Raw genomic sequence first — 19,544 nt, forward strand, 5'->3', positions numbered from 1 at the left:
CCTTTCTAATACAAGGCATCTCCTCCAAATGTCCTTCTTTTAAGTCTCTTACCTCTCCATATCCATTGTGATTGGAGCAAGATCAGATTCTTATCTTTCTTCTACACAAAGTCTTCATATCTCCCATCAATCTTCTCTGTAGACTGAAGAACACTAATTTTTTGAGTCTTTCCTCAGAGATCATTCACTCCAGATCTTATTATTCTTTTCTGGACTGTCTTCGGTCCCCCCCTGTTTTCCAGACCATTTCTCCACTCTGATTATAATCCTTCTTTCCAGTGTTTACAGCCTTTCCCAGTTTAGTGTCGACTGCACATTTGATAAGCCTACTCTGTTCCATCAAGATCATTAATGAAAATTAGTGAATAGTACTAAAATCTGCTTACCTCAGTTGGATGCGTTTTTTCATTTTGATAGTGAACACAGTAAAAATTTGGGCTACAGCACTCAGTTCTCCCAATCTAAAGTATCCACATCATGTGTTCCTAGTATGGCCCCATCACAGGAAGGGCAACATTTGGTTTAAGGTGACGTCAAGAACCATCTTGGATTTATAGCATCAGTTTATGCTTTAACTGAGAAAAAGCAAACTAAAATTAAAAGGCAGAAAAAGAAGTTTTTCTTTGCAATCAGAATACAGAGGGCAGTAAACATGATCATGAGCACTTGAAGTGTGAAGCATGAGGACTGCTATATTATGAGCATACAACTAGCCAGGGTTCTCTAAGCTTGAATAACTCAGAAATGGAATATCTCTGCAAGCAACCCCTCCAAAGAATGAGGGAAGATTGAAAATGTGACAAAATAATCCCAGACTTCCCCAGGTTCCAAACTAGCCCAGAAAACAGAGGTGCCAAGAGAGGCTGTGAGACTACAATCAGGCTGGAAGGCAGGGAAAGAAGAGCTTGCAAATAGGAGAGAAAAGCAGAAAAAGGAAGGTAAGCCCAACATCAGACTCCAATCTTACACCTCTACAATCAGTGGGACTTTGTGGGAGAGAGAGCATACCTGTAGCTAAAGATGTCCCTTCCTCCTCCATGAGCTGTGATGGGCACGTCAAGCTGAGTACAAGTTTTAATAGCAGCTGGGCTCATAATTTCTTTGCAAGGGGGGCTTGGCTCCCACCCTGCATGCTGAAGGCTCTCCATTAAAAAAGGCAAATAAGATCATTTGGTTCAATATAAAATGAATTAAAGTAAATTAAACTGCAGGAGCCATGTGGCCTGCAGAGGCCTCCATTGTTGTACACACATAAATGGCAGCTTTTCATTTTCACTGCTAAGGAATGACAGCTTGAGGGGGGTGGAATTAAAAATAAGGAAATAAATAATAAAAAGACACAGTTGCCAAAGATTTCCTTTAGGAAATCCCAGGTGCCTGCAAGTCTCCCATCCCCTCCTCATGCTGTTGTCAGCAATCTAAGCTGGTGTCCTAGAGAACAGTGTGAAGCATGGGGAGGAAGGGGGAGAAAGAAAACAAAACCAAGAGAACTGTAAGAAACTGGTATCCCAGGTTCTTTTATATATCCCTATAGAGGAGAAAGATAGACACACTTTTTTCCAATGGTCTTAATAGCTGGTATATAAGAAAGGCCCTAAATAAGAATTTTCTTTGCCTGCTCAATACAGATGTGCAGCCAAGTTACAAGGGGTTGCATTTTCAGAAGACTGAAAATTCAGAAGGAAAACACATTTGTGTGTTGAAAACACAGCATGAAATTACTGTTGAATAAATACTTGTCAGTTTTGTTTGAAAGCTGGATCTAGACATTGTAAATGGTTTTTTGTGGCAAGACTGGCGTTACTCATGTGACATTTTTTTCTTTACGCTGTTTAAATGGTGTCAGTGGCAAATGTACAAATACTAGTCCACGCTAGCAGTGCGGATTCCTCACTGTATCTTTGAAAATATTTGCTTGGTAGGTTTTTTTAGTTGATTTTTTTAGTGCTTTTTTTTTTTTAAAGTATCACCTCATCAAATCTGGTTGGAGAAAACTTGGCCTGTATGTGGCAGCCATTCTTTACATAGTTTTGCACTTGGACTTCGGACCAGATACCTTTTTCAGGTGCATACCATGTTTCGTAGGATAGATGGTTACAGCTCTGCCATGTAAACTGGCACACTAAGCTTTCCATATTCCTTCTGAAGCTGCACCTTGCACATGAAAGAAATATCAGAATGTCTTTTGCACGAAGTAGAATGATTTGGATCATTCAACTGTCTAAAGGCAATGTATTACAGTGTCAGCTCATCTGTGATAACTGTGTATTCTGTGAGTCTGAAGCTAGTGAGACTTGACTGAGTAGCCCCAGTGCTCTTCCATGTTCTAATGGAGCACAAGCATATCCACAGTTACTTTGGTGATCATGTCACCACCTGTTTCTGTCTCTGTGCACAGCCATGTATAATTAAACAGTTATTGTAAGGAAAATGAGCGCTCACCTTATAGTGATTAGAATTGTTCTGCAGCCTGCCTCCATCTTGTGTCAGAGCTCAGCTCCATGGGATACCATGGTGCAAAAGCCTGGTGCCCAGCCTTTCTCACTGGGCAGACTGACCCTTCCTCCATCACATGACTAGTTGCACAAATGACTTGCGTGTGCAGAAGTTTTATGCTCCGTGAGCAACAAGCTCTTCTTGCACTAGGCATTCATGTAGAACAACCCATGACAGAACAAAGTCCATCCTTTTGCACTGGGGGAAAGAGGGCAAGTTGGAGCAGTTTGCTGCTGCCAAAGCATTTTCTCTAGGCCACAGCCTCTTCCAGAAGGCTCACATTAGGACAGAAGGTGCCAGAAGGAAGTTGTGTTAATTGTGATGGTAGCAGCCTTCTAATGTCCCTGCAGCCTCTCTTTCATCATGGGATGAGATATTTATCAATCATTAAACATGAAGTTTGTGTACATTGTTTTTCATCCTGAGAAAAACAAGGTCTGTTGGAACAACTGAGTCCTCTAGATGCTGATCAAAAAAATACAGAAGCACTAAAAGAAGCACCAGGAGCAGGATGTATGTATGTATACATAGATGTGTTACAAAAAAAAAATCCGGGTAAAGGTCTTCCTGTTCCTTGTCTGTGCTCTCCTATACTGTGTGATATGCAAGTTAATTCTAGTCTTCTCTAATAGTGTGGCCAAAGTGGTGTTTCCAGATAGGTGACAGCCTATCTTCTCTTCACGCTCTCCTTGATGATCTTGGATACTATTTGAGGGAACTCACTCAGAAACAGATTCACTCTTCTTGGACAGCAGTCTGAGCCTTGGTCCTCTAGAGCCACAGGAACTACGTGATGGTTCTGCAGAGACTTTTCCCTACTGCAGCCTGGGACAGATGTGGTGTCCCAGAGTCAGGAGTGTGGGTTTTATTACTTATGAAAGAAAAAGACTAACTGGAGCATGAGACTAGGTACTGAGGAATTGGGACTCTTCTCTGTCCCTCTCCCTTACACACTTTGAAAGTCACTGCTGCTAAACTTTTTAAAGGAATCATTGCTCTTAGGTGCCTTCCAAGTTTAACTTTCCAGTTTAAGATATCCAAGACATGACTTTCAGAAGTGCTGTGCACTAACTAAAAACCTGATTTTCCCCTCTAGTCCTACCTTGGAACTACTCCTCATTAGTCTTGCATGGATTTTCACCAGCATCCTCTGTGTCACAATCCTGTTTACTGCTCTTACCCAACACTTCCTTATATTGGCAATATGACCTGAAATCTCAGCAGAGCCTGCTCTCCTCTGATCCAAATTGCCAGCAGGTCTTAAAAGTTTTTTCTCGCATCTTCCTGTTTCAGAATATGTCCTAATGCTCCTGGCAACAGAACAAGTGAGACTTGGAACTTCCCTCGAGTGCTAATCACAACTTACAGTTGCCTCATTGCAACTTCTCTCACTTCTCTTACATCCCATTTTAATTCCGCTGTGTAAAACCTTAGCATGCCTTTCTGTTTCCTTCTGTGGAGGCACACATGCACACTTATGCAAAGCCTTATGTCAAAAGAGACTACAAAGTCAGTGCTCGGTTAGGCTATGCGGGAATTAGCATTGCTTCTGCAGCTGTAATTTGCCCCTTTGGTGTGTATATATTGTGATTCAATTTTTAATTATGTGATTCCATGTTATTTTTCTGCAAGAATTCTTCCATCCATCACCAGTATATACTGTGCCCCACGGATGAAGCAAGGTGAGGTATTAAAAGAAGCTGTTGTAGAAACTGGAAAGTGCATGAAGAACAAAGAGACCATTGGAAGAAGAATGTTCTACAAGTTAAAGTTGAATGCTACACTAGAGAATAAAATTCCATCTTTTATGTTGCCAAATAATTCCTATGTGATTCCAGAAAAGTCATGTACAGCTGCAAACTGAAGTCAGTGGTTTAGCTTTTAATGGTAATATGATCTATAAAATTAAGTGCTTTATAAAAAGTCTAATCCCAGATATCTCAGCTTCGACACCAAAACAACCTTTCCTTAACCTTAGTCTTTCCATGTCTCAAGTGTTCCTTTAGAAAATGCAGGGAATAGCTGTCCCTTATGTCAGCCAGCAATGTGAAAATAAGGTTGGTTTTTTAAAATCTTTTACTGTATTGGTGATGTCATAAAGAGACTGAAGAAATGTTAGTATTTTGCTACTCTGAACAGAGCTCAAATAGCATGAAGTGATAGGATGCAGGTCTACCATCAAGTAATGAGGATATAAAAAAGTACTAAAAAGTTACATGCTTGATGAATACCGCTCACCCTCTGTGAAAAAATAGTATGTGTTCACATCATTACAGACTGTATAGTACTGCATGTGCAGAAAGAAAATTGCAATTGTATGAAAATCCTGAATTCTGCTCTTTCAAAAGTGCTTGATTTAAAGTATAAAAATGGTCTTTCTATGTGATGAAGAAGGTAGAGGAAAATGGAAGGTTATACATGAGTCATTGACTTAGTTTTTAACAAAGCATTCTGGAAGGAAAAAAAAAAGGAACCACATGGTGAAATTTTGATATCATAAGGCTCATCAGCAGGGTTGCTATAATTAGATCCACAGCACAGTCCTTTGCCACTTGTGCTAATTAAGTGTTTGATAACAGTAGTAGTAGACTGTCAGCTTTTTCAGTAACTGACCCTACAGAGGAAGCAGAGTAAGTAGTGTACTTCTTACTTTTTAGTCAGGCTTTACTCCAACCTGTCACAAGGGCTTGATGAGAACAGAATAGAGGCTCTTTTCTGGTATCTGACTCTACCCTAACCAGGAGCTGTAATTTCAGGTAATATCCTATTTAATCTCTGCAGTCCAGCAAGGCAGATATACTTGCTCTGGAGGGCTGGCTCCTGCACAATCCAGTCATGCATTGGGACTGGCTTACAGGCTCACCAAAAATAGCTTTTGCTGATCTTGGAGAACTGTTCAATCTCTATAGAGTGTATTCAAATGAAGATTCCCAGATTTACATGGATTTTTATGAAGTAGAAAAAGTCACTTAACGGAAGCAGGCCTTACCTTATTTCAAGCTGTTGTTCCAAGTCAGATGCACAGGAGAAATAATTGTATTTGTGCTTAATATAACACACAGTTCTTCCTAACTTGATGAGAAATAGCTGAAATACTTTAGCTGAATTTTTCAGGCAAAATACAGCTTGAGACAAAGATTTGGCTTTGAAAACTTCAACTAGATAGCCAAGATATAACAAAACTGAAGAGCAGAAGACAGAAAGGTATATTGAGTGTGCTTACGAGTGATGGGTGCTGTCTGCAGTAAGTTACTGCTATCAGAAGACTAAATTTTGCTGCTGAAATTATAGGGAACAACCCTTGTTTTCTAAGCTTCTGGATCAGAAGGAAGACCTCACTTCTGCTGCAGCCCTTTGTAGAACTACTTCTGATTCTCTAGGCACTTGTAGTTTAAAAAAGGGCTGGTGTGTTGCACTGAGGACTGAGATGCCTGACAAGACTTAAATTTCTGTAAGAATTTACTGTAGGACTAGTTCTCAATGATGCTCAGCTGTCCTTGTATTGCTTCCCTTCTAGCTGTAATCACTCTAAGCTTATCAACAAGCCTTTCTTAAATGGTCAAGGGGGTGGTGATAATAGCCTGGATGGAGAGATGCATCCATTTAAAACCTCTCTTGTGAGGGTGTTAACAGGTATCTAGCTTCTAAGAAATCCTGATACCCTGCAGTTACCGTTGAAAACTGAAGATTTGCATTGCATAAAGGAATTGTGAAAGCTTTGCAAAGGGTAGAGATTATGTGGTTAGAAAATTGAAATTTGTCCTTGCTGCATGTTTATTTTAGAGTCCCTGTGACCCATCTTTCCTTACGTCTTGCTGTGGGCTCTAGTGTTTTAGTGCCTCAAAAGCTTCTGTGGTAGAAGAATTTCAGCTCTGATGCCGCAAATGCTGGATCCAGAAGTTCCATCTGATGCAATGAGAAAGTAAGCAGTGACCTGTCCCAGCCCAGCCTGCTAGGGAAGCAAGGTTAAATAAAAGATGATGAGTGTGAGCCTGGTGGGAGGAACGAGTCAGAGAAAGCAAACAGTTTGCTGCCTTTAGCTTGCTGGTAGCTTTCATCAGAGCTGGCTGAGGAGGGGGAGGTGGAGAGCTGCCTGTGTGAAGGGGAGGAAGTGACAGCATAGTCATTAGCAGACTGCGACCCTCTGTCACAGGGGCTCCTGAAATAAACGATGATTGTATTGAAACATGAGGCTGGATAGAGACCTCTGTGCTAATCTAATAAATTGCTTGCATTTAGGACCCCAGATTGTTGCTGTTACATTTTTGCTATGTGATGCCACCTGGGATTAACAAGGAGGGGGGCTATGGGGGGAGAGGAAGAAAGCAGCCCAGGTCCGTTAGCAACCACTGGTGTGACCTCACTCCTTGTCCCCGGGGGGATATGAGATCATGAGAATGCCAGAGCTCTCTGAAGGATTCGATTTGTTCAGTACAGCAGGATGGCCTGCCGAGTGATCTCATCTCTGAGACCCTAGGGAAGGGCGCTAGCTGTTGCTAGCCTCATGGACTGCAGAGGACTTAATCCCCACTCCAAATCTCACCAATTAACAATTGGCCTGTGATGACATCACTGATGACAAAGCTAACTGGGACAACACAGCAAAATTCCAGGGGAATTTCCTCTTCTCCATGAGCTTATCAAGTAGAAGAATTTTGACATGTCAAAACCAAATCTTTCACTCCAGATAATGTCATTGCAGATTAAGCATAGTTCTGGGCTCACAGCTTGCCCTGACCTAGTGCTCTGTCACCAGTTCTCCCTTTTAAACAATGTGGGACAGAACATAAACAGGTCCTTATTAAGACCGGGGCGGGGGGGGGGGGGGTGTCCTGAATTAGATAGCCTTATTTAGCCAGCTTCCCTAATCTTAGGTGCTTTAAAATAGAAATTATGTGGTAAGAAAAATCCATTTTAGTTGTTGCACCTCATGGTTGTAGTAAGCCAGGAGGAAGTTCATGTTACCTTGCAGGTATCCTTCAAGGAAGGAAAGCTTTCTACTTGGACTAAACACCAGAATGGCAAGGACAGCTTCAGTGAAGCTTTACAAAGGATGTTGCCCATTCTTTGACTCTCTTTTGAGAAAGAAGCACTTCAACCAGCATGCTTTCCCCCTCCCCCCGCTTTTCTTCTGTAAGGTCCTTGGGAAGGTTTGGTATCTGTAAGTTTAAAATGCATTGAGGTTGTTGGGTTTTTTGTTTTGTTTTTTTTCCCCCAGCACCAGTTTTTATCTGTGTACTGTAAAAGAGCCAACACACACCTGAGTGGAAGGGGAAGGATGCAGGCAAATAGATAATTAATCTGATTCTTTGGGATTATCTAGAAAGTTGTCGGGAAGACTGATGTCACCTTACATTTAATCCCTGTACCTTCAGAAGGAGTATAAGATCAAAGAGACCTACCTTGCATTCCTTTTCTCATTATTAATAGTATCTACAATTTACATCATATTAATCCCTGTAAGTATTAACCTCTGCTGCTACTGTTCTGTAGCATTGTCCAGATATGCAATAAAGTGTATATCCATAATGTGCTCTAAAAGTTTAAGATTCAAAAGGATAGAGTAGCTGGAAAAGTGACAGAGCAAGAGGAACACTATGAAACAGCGAAGCAATAGTTATCCTTTCAAGGTATCGAGTTAAATGGCTGCAAAGAAAGCTGCATCTCATGAATACTGGTCTTTGCACCATTTAACAGAGCACATAGGTGGACAGTGAACACAAGTCCTATAAGCTTCAAGCTCTGCACTTGTTAAGTGCTCTTCTTTTGACTTCCTGATAGTAACCATGTATCACTTCTTTGGTTGTTTTACAGGGAAAGTTTTATCTGATTATTGAGGAGCTGAGCCAGCTGTTCCGCTCCCTTGTCCCCATCCAGCTATGGTATAAATACATCATGGGAGATGATCCATCCAGCAGCTACTTCCTAGGTGGGATCCTGATCATCCTGTATAGCCTCTGCAAGGCAAGTACCACCTCATTAATAACCTCTGTAGAAGCTGTAGCAAAAGCAGAGAAAAGAAGCACAGTTGAAGGGAACAAATATACCTCTTGATTGTTGCTATCACTACCCAGGAAGGGAAGCTGCAGCAGCTGGGGACACCATGTGCTTTAGTTGTCAGAGGCATTTTGCTTCACTAGGATGTGGGCATCGGTGAACTAGAGGAAGATCTGTGACTGCTCATGTAGTGTTGCATCAGGCTTATGAAGTCATTGTTGCTTTCTAATACCTTTCTATAAAGGCTAGAGGAGAATGGGAGTAGGGTCTTGGGGGACCAGTACTGGAATAGATGTTAGCTGTCTCCAGACTTCTAGATGCAACCCTGAAAGGAAGGTTGAAGACATTTAAATGTTTTTCTCTAAGTCTTTCAAGGCAGGGTAGGTACTCTGTCACTCAGTGCTGAATGCAGCAGGGGGAGAGAGGGTCATCCAAGTCCTGCCTAGATAAAACAGCTGGTTCTGGCCCCATTCTAGGTCCTGGTATGGCTGATACAAGTCCAGGATCTCAGTGATGGACAAGAGTAATTAATGTTTCCTCAAAAATAAGAATGTTAAGAGCACAAAGTCTGCCTGTATAATTGTAAATTAATAGGTGTGACTTATTTAGAAGAATCTCAAGTCTGAGGTCTAGAAATAGTTGTATTTCTAATTGCGTGTATTGAACCCTGCCTAGAGGCAGAGCCATAGCTGAAGCAAACAATGATACACTTGTATTTATCCCTCTGAGAAAGGCCAAGTGAGTCACGCTTGGTGCAGCCCTGATACTTGTTTCTGCTTAGGAGAAAGGGGCTATGGCTTTGTAGAAGCAGACTGAAGAACAGAGAAGAGAAAATATATCTGAGCTGAAAACAGCTCAAAAGGGCTAATGGATTGCTAAGCAATACTAAACCATACTATAGTTCTCATATGAGATGTGGCTGCAGTTGCAGCTATATATTGTATAGGAATGGGGCAATGCAACCCCTACTGTCAAGGAATTACCAGTTTTTGTAAGCAAGATAGGCAGAGGAGGTCATGGGAATTGAAGCAACTTGATCACAGCAGATCTATGATCAAACCAGAAACAGAGCAAACGTGCCAGAATAGAAGGCACATGAAACCAGTGTAGTTCCCTGCACACCCATCCGTTCTCTCAGCTGTATGTTTCCTGCTCTTTACTCCGTGCTGTGGGAGAGCATTGTTGCCCTATTCAGAGGTGTCATTGTCTGGATCTGCTCTAGGCAACAGCATCCAACCCTTCCATACCCTTCTGGCTTGTGAGGTCAGGTATACAGATCACAATTACAAAGGCAGATTTCAAGTGATATTTCTGGTGTCCCTTCTTGGAAAAGTTACTCAACACCTGGAAAAGGGGTGCTTACCTGCAGTTCTACATGCCATTTCTTACATCTGGAGAAGTCCTCATAGTGTGAAGAAGCAGTGGGACCCACCTGCTCCTTGGAGGAAGGGGAGCCAAGCACAAAAACATAGCTGGCAGGACAAGGGCCTCACTAGCCAGGGCCCAAACAAGTCAGGCAGGGCAGGCCTGGAGGCAGTAGCCAGGTTCAAAGAGTCCAGATCTTCAGCTGGGGAGGCAGGTCCAAGATAAAGCCAGAACATCAATCCACAAGTCAGGATCAAGATTGGTGAAGGCAGCCAGGGTCAGACACAGTCCAACAATTGCAAGGCATAGCCATAATGATGAGACAGATGCAAAGTGAGGGTAGGAAGTCACTCCATGTGCTGGGATGCCCAGATCAGTAAGATCTGTAGCTAGGCAGAGGCATGGCTGTGGCTGAATTGGAAATTAGTACTTGCATAGCACAGCTCAGACATGAATTGAGGCCTCCAGGGCTAAGCTTAAATAGAGCTCCTGGCCCATGGGCAGGGATTGTGGGTGGAGACCCCAGGTGAGGCTTGTCAGGGCCACGAAGGCCTATTAATGCACTCAGGGCCCTGACACATAGGTGCAAGCAGTTTTTTATGGGTTAACTTGACATTTCTGTACTATGAAGCCTTTATAGGTAGTGTTGTGATGATCTAGATTGGAAAAGAAACCTTATTTTGAAAAGTTCTGCTGATCTGTTATTTAGAAGCTCCGTGAGAAAAGGACAGCTATTTACTGGCCTTGACTATAACTTAGGACCAGGAGTGTGGGGCACACTTTTGTGAAAGTGCCTTGGCTACAACCTATGCCTTTAACATGCATGTTTCTTCCTTTAATTCATCTAGCTCATCAGAGCTGTAAATGGAGGGATAGGCCAGCTGAAGGGTGATAGGTCCAAGAACAGGTCCCAGGTCATTCTGTGGCAACTACTTAGTACTACAGCTGTGTCCAGGTTAGGATTAGACCTCTGCACACTAGAGACTTTGCTTGGAAGTGAAAGAGAAGTGGGAGCACACTCTTCCAATACAGGTCATGAAATACTAGGTGTGTGCATCCCATTTACAATCACAAGAGTTGCAGGTCTAATTCCTTGCCTGAGACACTGAAAATATACCCAAAGGAGTCCACATTAGCAAACCCACAAACCACATTATAAAAACCACAGAAGCCAATTTGGCACTCAGACCTTCTGTGCTCCTGGCAAAAATCCAGGGCTCAGCTAGGGCTGCATCCCCTTTCCCTACACAAAGGGCAGGCTCGACTTTCAGAACGTTGTATATAGTGCAGCTGATGGGCGCTGTCTTGGTGTCTCTGTCTGGACTGTGTAAACATGAACCTCTGATTTTGGCGAAGAAATCCCAGGTGTTCATCAGTAAGGGCATCCAGGTCTTACTTTTTGCCTATCCTGAACAGAAGCACTCACTGCCTATGAACCCAATTGTTGCAATCACACTGCTAGAAAGATGACTGATGCAACATAGGCTTCAGTGCATGGGGTGATAAATAGATGTTAGACTACTGAAACACACATCTTTTACGGGTACAGGAAACTCCAGAGGAAAAAAAATTGAAGGGGGGAAATGGACTGGGAGAAGAGGAGACATCAGAGCCAGAGCAAAGGCATTAGAAGTCACCTGTAAGCAAAGCAACCAGAAAAAGCTGTGAATTGGACTGTGGAAAAGAGCTGATCCCTATCCTTGTTAGAAGATAAAAAGTCTGTAGTAGTCTGCAGCCTCAAGTGCTAGTTGCTGACTGGAAGCATTACTGGAAGGACCCTGGGAGCCTTTTTACATGCTGACTGGAAGCATTATTGGTGCCTTCATTTGATTCCACATCTATTGCACGATGATCTCATTGGCATTCCCTGCAGTGAGCCCACTTAATCATGCTAACCAAAAAAAAAATAGAAAGCCAACTCCTGGCATTCTGGTGCCTTTGTACTGCTAGTCAACTACAGCTCTGCGTATTCTGCATCATATCTTCCCCTGCCCTCCTAGCCGCATCTGGCCCTTCTCCCAGCTAATGCAGGGCTGTTCTTCACACAATCATTTCTTCATATCTTGTCTAGTTCATAGTGTCTTTTTCCCTGTGTTCTGCCAGCAGATAGGGAAGATGAAGCTGACATACTGGATTAGGTCTTCAAGCTGTTTTCCCTTTTATTAGTAGTACTGTGTCTTCACTTTAAGAATGCTGAGTGTCTCCGCTCTTGCTCAGCCCCTTGATATTTGTAGGCAGTTTATCATCTTCCCCCCCACCACTTTTGTACTGCTCAGCCAAGCTGTAAATATTTATGTCTTTTAGTCTCTTTTCAGAAATCATTTTCTGCAGGCTCATTTTCTGCCCTTCTCTGAACTGCTTTTAGTCTTTAATGAGGAGCCCAGAATGAGCGCTGCTCTCTAGATGCAGTTACATCATGTTTGCTGGGCAATGAAGGGAGGGGGAAAAAAAAGGACCTGGCGTTGCCCCTGCTGTTGGCCATCTCTGGGTGTCTGCAAAGTACCAAGGTGCTGGAAACTCACTCCCTTCCTGGTATTTGAAGTTTCTCACTCTTTAGGCAGATGGGAGCAACTCAGCCTCAGTCCTGCTTCTCATTCCTCAGGCTGTTCTTCTCTTGGTAGCATTTAATCACTGCACTCCGCTAAATCACTCTCTGCAGCAGGACAAGCAATTCCCACTCCTTCTTTCATAGTATCATCTGGGCACTGAAGTGTCAGCTGTGTGGCAGAGGCGTACAGCCTTGGAAATCCCCCTTTTCCCCAGAGGCTGAGGAAAGCCGTTTTCTGCCTCTTCGATGTGAAAAGACTGCCCTTCCTTCCCTCTTTCTCAAGCTAGGCGCAGAGTTTTCTAACCTCACTTCTGGGCTTCTCAGGTACTCAGTTCTCAGTGTGGGAATGGGTCCACTTTAGCCCTTTCCTTCTTAGTGGGGCTGGGCAATTTACCCTACCACAACCCCCTGATGTCTGCTCCTCTTTCTGTCCTGTAAAGTCCCTGATTTGCAGTCCATTGTTACCAGAGCTTTTTTGGCTACCCTTCTCCACTGTCAGTTCACATTTATTACATATTTCATGATCACCATGAAATCTTTCTTGGCACCGTTGTTACTTTGGATCTTTGTTCCCTCCAAGTATCCATTTGGAGACACTGTTTCCTGAGTTTGTGGACTGTACACACACACAGGGTGGGGACACACACACATATTTTGTGAAAAGTATCTAAAATGGCATGTCTCTATTGCAGTCTTTTGACATCTGTGGTCGTGTGGGAAGTGTCCGAAAGGCACTGAAGGTCCTTTGTACCCCACAGGTAAGTAGTCATACATATTAAAGCAGTTTCATAGGTGGAACCTTGTTACTATTGAATGATGGAGTTGAAAAGTGTTTAGTGTACCAGGATCATAGAATAAAATAATTTGTTGTCCCATGGCTGGATAAGCTGGTATCTCTTGTCAGGGATGTTAGGAACCTTTTCTGATACCTGCCCTGTCCCAGTTGTGGTAAGAGATTGTTGCTAGCCTGGCCTGTTTTGTCTGATTGGAAGCCCTGTGTAATATGGATTAATCCACTGAGGCCAAAACTGCACGAAGCTGACAAAACTTTGTAGTGCCGAGTGTGAGAAAGACTTTAAATAGAAGTATGTAGTGCCTGATGTGCAATGACATTAAAAGAGATCCTACGGTGCACAGAAATTATCCCAGGCTTCGCATTATACAGTACTGATATTTAGATCTGTTGCAGTGAAATACTGTGACTTATGTTTTAAAATGGTAAAATCAAAGACTGTAGAGGAAAGGAACATAACATCATAGAAGTTTGTTAGAGCTTGCCTTGCTTATTCTGTGGGCTTGGGCTGGTCATTTTTCCTCAGCATGTTTCCATTTCCCCTATTACTGTTACAGTAGAAGAAGCAACATTTACCTTCCACATATTTAAAAAGAAAAATGGAGCCTGTGGGTGCTGCTGCTGTTATTCTTTCTTCTATTGTCTAACTTGCTAATAATAATACCTCCCACTATCTAAACACCTCTGCAAATGATGCTGAATTAATCCTTTCAGCTCCCTGTTGAGCTCATTAAATTTCATTATCATTGCTCCACAAGTGGAGGCACTAAAAGATGGAGTCAGCTCGAGGGGAAAACAAACCAGACAACACAGAGCTCCAGACTCCCTGTGTTCTGTGTGCTGGTGCCCAAATCTCCCTTCCCCATACACAGTGATGTAACACGCATGTCCTTCCCAGGTCATGCAGGGAATCTGGGTGTGAAAAACAGTGTCTAATGTATGTGCTTAGCCACAAACCAGATTACCTTCAAACTCTTTGACATTGGGATTTTTTTCCATCTCTCCCTAACAGACCTATGGAGTTCGTGCTACCAGCCAGCAGTGCAGTGAGGCAGGTGATATCTGTGCCATTTGCCAAGCAGAATTCAGGGAACCTTTGATTCTTATGTGCCAGGTAAGACCGCAAGCTTCGCACGTCAGGTTCCCCCATTGGCATTCATTTGGTTAACTTCTGCAGCTGGGGAGAGGCACAGTTAGCCTAGGTACTTCTAAAATAATTTGGTGGGTCTTGAACTAGGTCCTAGTGGCTATTTATTGCCCTCTTCCAGATAGCCAGTGATTCATGATAGCTGAGCCACTCTTTAGGGACTGATCATAGCTATCGAGATGGAGAAGACCAGCTTTGTAGTCCAGGGACTGCCAGTTGGCAGTCCAGATCTTGGATCTAGAATGCAAGACATTTTTATCTGACCGTTGGGGAGACTGGCTAGTCAATAGGCCAACTGAATTATGAGCAAGTGCTACGACAGGTGCATAGATCCAGAATGAGCCTAATAGGGTGCATGGAGACTAGTGCAGTCCTGTGTAATCATGGTCTGGCCTCTGAACACCTGGACAGGAATAAAAGTAGTTCTGCATATTGAAGTTGGTCACCACTGCCAGTAACTCAGAATTGTCCTGTTTCTCATTTGGTAAGAACTGGCAAAACCTAGAGCTTAAGAGTGGCATGCTCTGAGTAATGCAGCAGTCCTAATCTGGTAAAACCCTTCAAACACACCACACTGCCATGGGTTCTGTTAATATATCAGAGGCCATCTGAAGGCATTGCCTCGTGGCAAGACTGGTGATGCTTCCCCAAGATTTTCTCTTCAGTCAGTTGTAACTCGGACAAGCTCTGTCTTTTGGGGTTGAAATTCTGCAACCTGGAGGCTGTCTCTGGCTGATGTGTGGTGTGCAGGAAAACGTTAGGCAGAATGATTCAGCCATTTCTGAGAATGGAATTGGTGGGATATATGCTCTCTTGTGATATCAAAATAAAGCTCAAGAGCTTTTTTTTGAGAGCTTTAACATTCCCATGCTTTGTAACAAGGTTATCAAATTAAAGCAAGTAGGTCACCTGTGCATCAAACATGCCTCTTACTATTCTTGTGAACATCTGTGCAGATGTTATCGAGCTATAAGCCCCAGAGAAGCTATCTTTGTTTGTGTTTATCAGAGTTGATATTTTGATGACTAACATTTCTGCTGATTCCACATATGTTGAGGACATCTCAGCTTTTTACAGCTTCTAATATTCCCTTCTTGCGTTATTCCTGCTCTTCCAGTCTGGGGCTAGATGGGGTTGTGTGCTGGACAGCTGTCCCTCCTGATCTTTGTTAGTACCCAAGGCAGGCTGGAGGGAGAATCCTGTTGTGGCTCAGTCTAGAAGTGAGAGGAGAAGATAAGGGCTGAAAACTGATGTTTATAGAGAAGGGGAAACTGGGACTGCGAAGCTACTGATTAGGATGGGTGATGTGAGCAGAAAAAAGCAAATGCAATAGGGAGTAAGGGGAAGAAAGTGGGTTGTTTGAGCTAAGTAAAGACTTGTAAAATAACTCAGGGAATTGAGGATGGAAACATGGTAGAGAAAAGCCCCTCACCTACTTTGTTAACCCGAATGTCATAGGCCTTTTTAATGTTTCTTTCTATTGCTATATTAAGAAACAGAGTAATATATCATTAGCTTTGGCAAACTGATGTACTAGTAATGCTGGGATTTATTTTTCATATCACGTGAGTACTGCTAATCAGCTGCACTGTCCACCTGAACTTGAATAATTTCTTGTTTCCATGGCTGTCCTACTGAGTGCGCACAATTGGTGACAAGACTGGACCTCCTGCCCTCATGGTGATAATGCCCTTTTGTCTCCACAGCATGTGTTTTGTGAAGAATGCCTCTGCCTCTGGTTTGACAGGGAGAAGACCTGTCCTCTTTGTCGTTCTGTCACAGTAGAAACGCTGCGTTGCTGGAAAGATGGCACCACCTCTGCTCATTTCCAGGTGTATTAAAACCAATACATACCAACAAATGGAATAACATGTGGAGAGAAGAAAAAGCTGGAAAATCTGATGATCCCATGCCCCTGTTAGCTGCCTGTGGATTTGTTGTCTTAGTCTTTCTTCCAGCTCTGTTTCTCCGGGAGACAACAGAACAATAATTTTTACTAGCCAGAAACTTTATCCTCAAAGGCAAGAAAGATGTGTTTTACGTTATGGCAAACTCCATGGCTAAGCTACAGCCAAGATTTTTTCTTGAACTTACACAGTTATAAACTGCCTGGGATGTTTCCTTTTTTCCTGTGCTTTTAGTATAGATAAGTATTGTGTGTATACAGAAAGCGTACTGTGAATTGCATGTGTATAACCTGGTATACTGGAAGAAAGCTGTCTTCCTCTGCCTCAAACCACTGGTGACATTTTTCACATTAAATGGTCCTACCTTCCCTGAATCTGTAACTTCATAGAATTACACTGTTGCTGTTATATTACCTTTGAGAAATCTTCCAAAACAGTGCTTCGGAACCTCAAGTCCAAAGTTTATTTGGGGTTGGAGAAACATCATTTCCCAGCAGCTGTGTTTTGCATTTGATGCCGCAAATTGCACGTGTTGTCATCTTAATAAAATCTCAAGGAACTTGGGAAGGACCATGCTAGTGAAGCTGGAAACGACACCTGCTTTTCTTGGGAATGTTTTTCCTCTTTAATTTTCATGATAAGACTTTCTGATTTCCTAGCACATGGGGAGAACAGTGGGAGGCAGGGAGAGCTTAAAGTCAAGTTTGATTTGTCTAGGTGAAAAGTTAAGGTCCTAACCAAGAGCATCTCACAAATTCAGGTATCTCTGCAATATGCTCCTCAGTGCAGCCACTTGAGGCAAGGCTTACTGGCTTTAAAAACCAGTGCCACTCAGCATCCAGAACCTGCCTGGGTCCAAAACCAGAAAAAATGTGCTCACACAGAACTGAGCCCATACAGCACTGCTGATACCAGAAGTGCTGGGGCATCAGGAGACTGGGTTTAGTGAGATTTACTAGCTTGAGGGCAGAATTATAATGAAGCAGCTGCATTGCTTCAGGAGCCAGCCTGGTTTACACACAAGCTGGATAATCCACCTGTGATGGCAGAGACTTGACTGTAACACCTCCGCTTCAGAAAAAGCTCTTCGAGGAGATACCTTGTATTGTTAACAGGAGAATTAACGTACTTTATATTGCTGCAATTTCCATCTCTGCTGAGGGTGCTGCAGTGGCCCTTGCATGCAAATAGTTGCTGTTTGTTCGCTGGAGCTTTCTCCTTCACTAAACAACCTCTGCTTTTTGCCGAACGCCCAGAGAAGGTGCCTCATTAGGCAACTGTGGCATCTTCCATGCTCATTACTATGGAAATGGCCGTAAGGTTACAATCGCACTTGAGTGGGTAATCAGGAAGAACTGTACCTGGGGGAAATGAGCCTATGTGTATGTACTGACTGCCGCCTTCCCCGCCTGCTGTGAAACTCCACAGGGAGAAGAATTAAAGCAAACAGGAGCTAATGGTAACAGGATTAAGGCTCAACATTTCTTTGGAAATAATAGTTCAGTACGGCTAGAGGAGAAGAGATGAGAGGCAGAGCCTGAGCAGGGAAGATAGTCCAAATCTGGCTTGGGAGATACAGGGAAGTAGAGGAGGAAAAGCTTTACTTTCCAAAACAAAGTGATTTGATTCTTGTCAAATGGATCCCATGAAAGTGGAGAACTAAGCGAAGGAATCCAGTGGCTATCTCCAATGGGAAAAGCCTTTTTGGGATGGGGGAAGAGAGTTCAGTAAGGAAGGAAGCAAGGTTTTCAGTGGGCATAAAAATGTTGTTATGTACGATAGTCTGGTATATTCACCAGGAAAAGGCAAAATTACTGATTCTGTGGGCAGGCAATTTATGAAAGGTTTCAGCATCAGTTTTCAGTGCAATGCCAATTAATTAAAGGGTTGGTGGTATCTGCTTTCAAAACGTTTGAAAAGCCACTTCTAATTCTGCTTTTTTTTCTAAATGCTCCTAGAAAATGTATTTGGAGAAGTGTACGAAAAGGTGGATATGAGCCTAACACTACAGGTAGTATTTGATACACTGTTTCAAAATTACTATTTTTTATTTGGTGATTAAGGAAGGCAGGCAATCAAAGGGAAAGTACAGGGAATATTTTTTGCATTCTTGTAGTCCTTTTTTTTTTCTTTATTGAATGTTCTTTACCAGTTGGCAGTGTCAGTTGTTATTCAGATACCTCAGTGACAAAATGCAGCACCGCGATCCGTATGCAAGGCCTTCATTATGGGAAGAGCCTGTACCTGAGAGGCCATGGGTGCCTGAGACTCGGTGGGCCAGCCAGTGCTCCACTGCTCTGTTAAAATTAATTAGTGCTAAATAGAAAGTGAAATTTTATGCTGTGGATATTTATTCTACTGGAAGCATAACAAAGATCCTCCTAATTCCTGCAAGATAAAGAATTTACTACAGGTCACTATTATACAGCTGTTAAATTAAACCAACACCCTTTAGTCCCTGTTCTTCTGGCCTGGATGCTGTGGAAGAAACAGCTCTGTGCTGTTAGCAGTCTGTCAAACCCTCCCTCCTCAGGTAAGTTATGGTGATGGTTTTGTGAGGCAGGACGATTCTACCCTATCCTAGAACATGACATTTGGACCAGAAAGCATACAGGGGAAACTTCAGTTCTAATGACAACTTATGAGATGGGAAAACAGTTAGGGTTATGGAAGGAAATTATTGTCTCCAATTTCAGAGAGGAAATAAAAACTGTAGCCTTTTTTTGCCATTGAACAGTTGTTTTTCTTTTTTTTTTTATTAAAGTCATTATAAATATGTACAAAGAGTCTCAGCATATGAAATTCCTTTTACAAAAAAGAGAAGCCACATCCAACCATAAACAGGAGCCTTCATGAACTCCTGTCAGCAGTGAGCATATGCTTTGCTCTTGCTTTGGTGAGGGTGGAAACTTGCACAGTGACTCTCCAAGAGTTTACATCCAAATGGTACTAAATCAGTAATGTGCAAGGCATTGTGTATTCACTGCATTTCATCTGTTTTATTCTGTTAGCAGTGCATCTGGGAGCAGACTGGAAAATTTGCAAATGTCCTAAGGACTAAAGATAATGGGAAGATTTTTTCTTCTGATAAATTGTGGTCTTCAAATTGATTGGGAAGGTTAGGCCGTGAATACCCATGAAAACTAAATCCCATTGTAGTTGGTTTTGCTCTCTACTTAGGTGGCATCTGTAACTAATAATGGATGTAACTAATAATGGCAGTTCAATACCCAGATGCTTTCAGTGAGTTTTTGTCAAGCTCCAAAGTCACTTTCTGTAAATATTAAAAAA

General features: G+C 42.6%; 1 protein-coding gene across 4 annotated transcripts in view; it reads left to right on the forward strand.

The window, feature by feature from the left end:
* The window catches only part of RNFT2 (ring finger protein, transmembrane 2), a 33,518-nt gene extending 14,573 nt beyond the window's left edge, over positions 1 to 18,945 (forward strand). For all 4 annotated transcript variants that reach the window (XM_075041842.1, XM_075041843.1, XM_075041844.1 and 1 more), the window contains 4 exons: positions 8,311 to 8,460; positions 13,099 to 13,164; positions 14,212 to 14,313; positions 16,053 to 18,945. In XM_075041842.1, the coding sequence (XP_074897943.1) occupies positions 8,311 to 8,460; positions 13,099 to 13,164; positions 14,212 to 14,313; positions 16,053 to 16,187 (453 nt within the window). In that variant the 3' untranslated portion in view covers positions 16,188 to 18,945. The remainder of the gene's footprint in view (positions 1 to 8,310; positions 8,461 to 13,098; positions 13,165 to 14,211; positions 14,314 to 16,052) is intronic.
* Positions 18,946 to 19,544: the final 599 nt, after the last annotated feature.

Source organism: Buteo buteo, chromosome 11 (genome assembly GCF_964188355.1).
Source record: "Buteo buteo chromosome 11, bButBut1.hap1.1, whole genome shotgun sequence".
In the NCBI taxonomy this organism is placed as follows: Eukaryota; Metazoa; Chordata; class Aves; order Accipitriformes; family Accipitridae; genus Buteo; species Buteo buteo.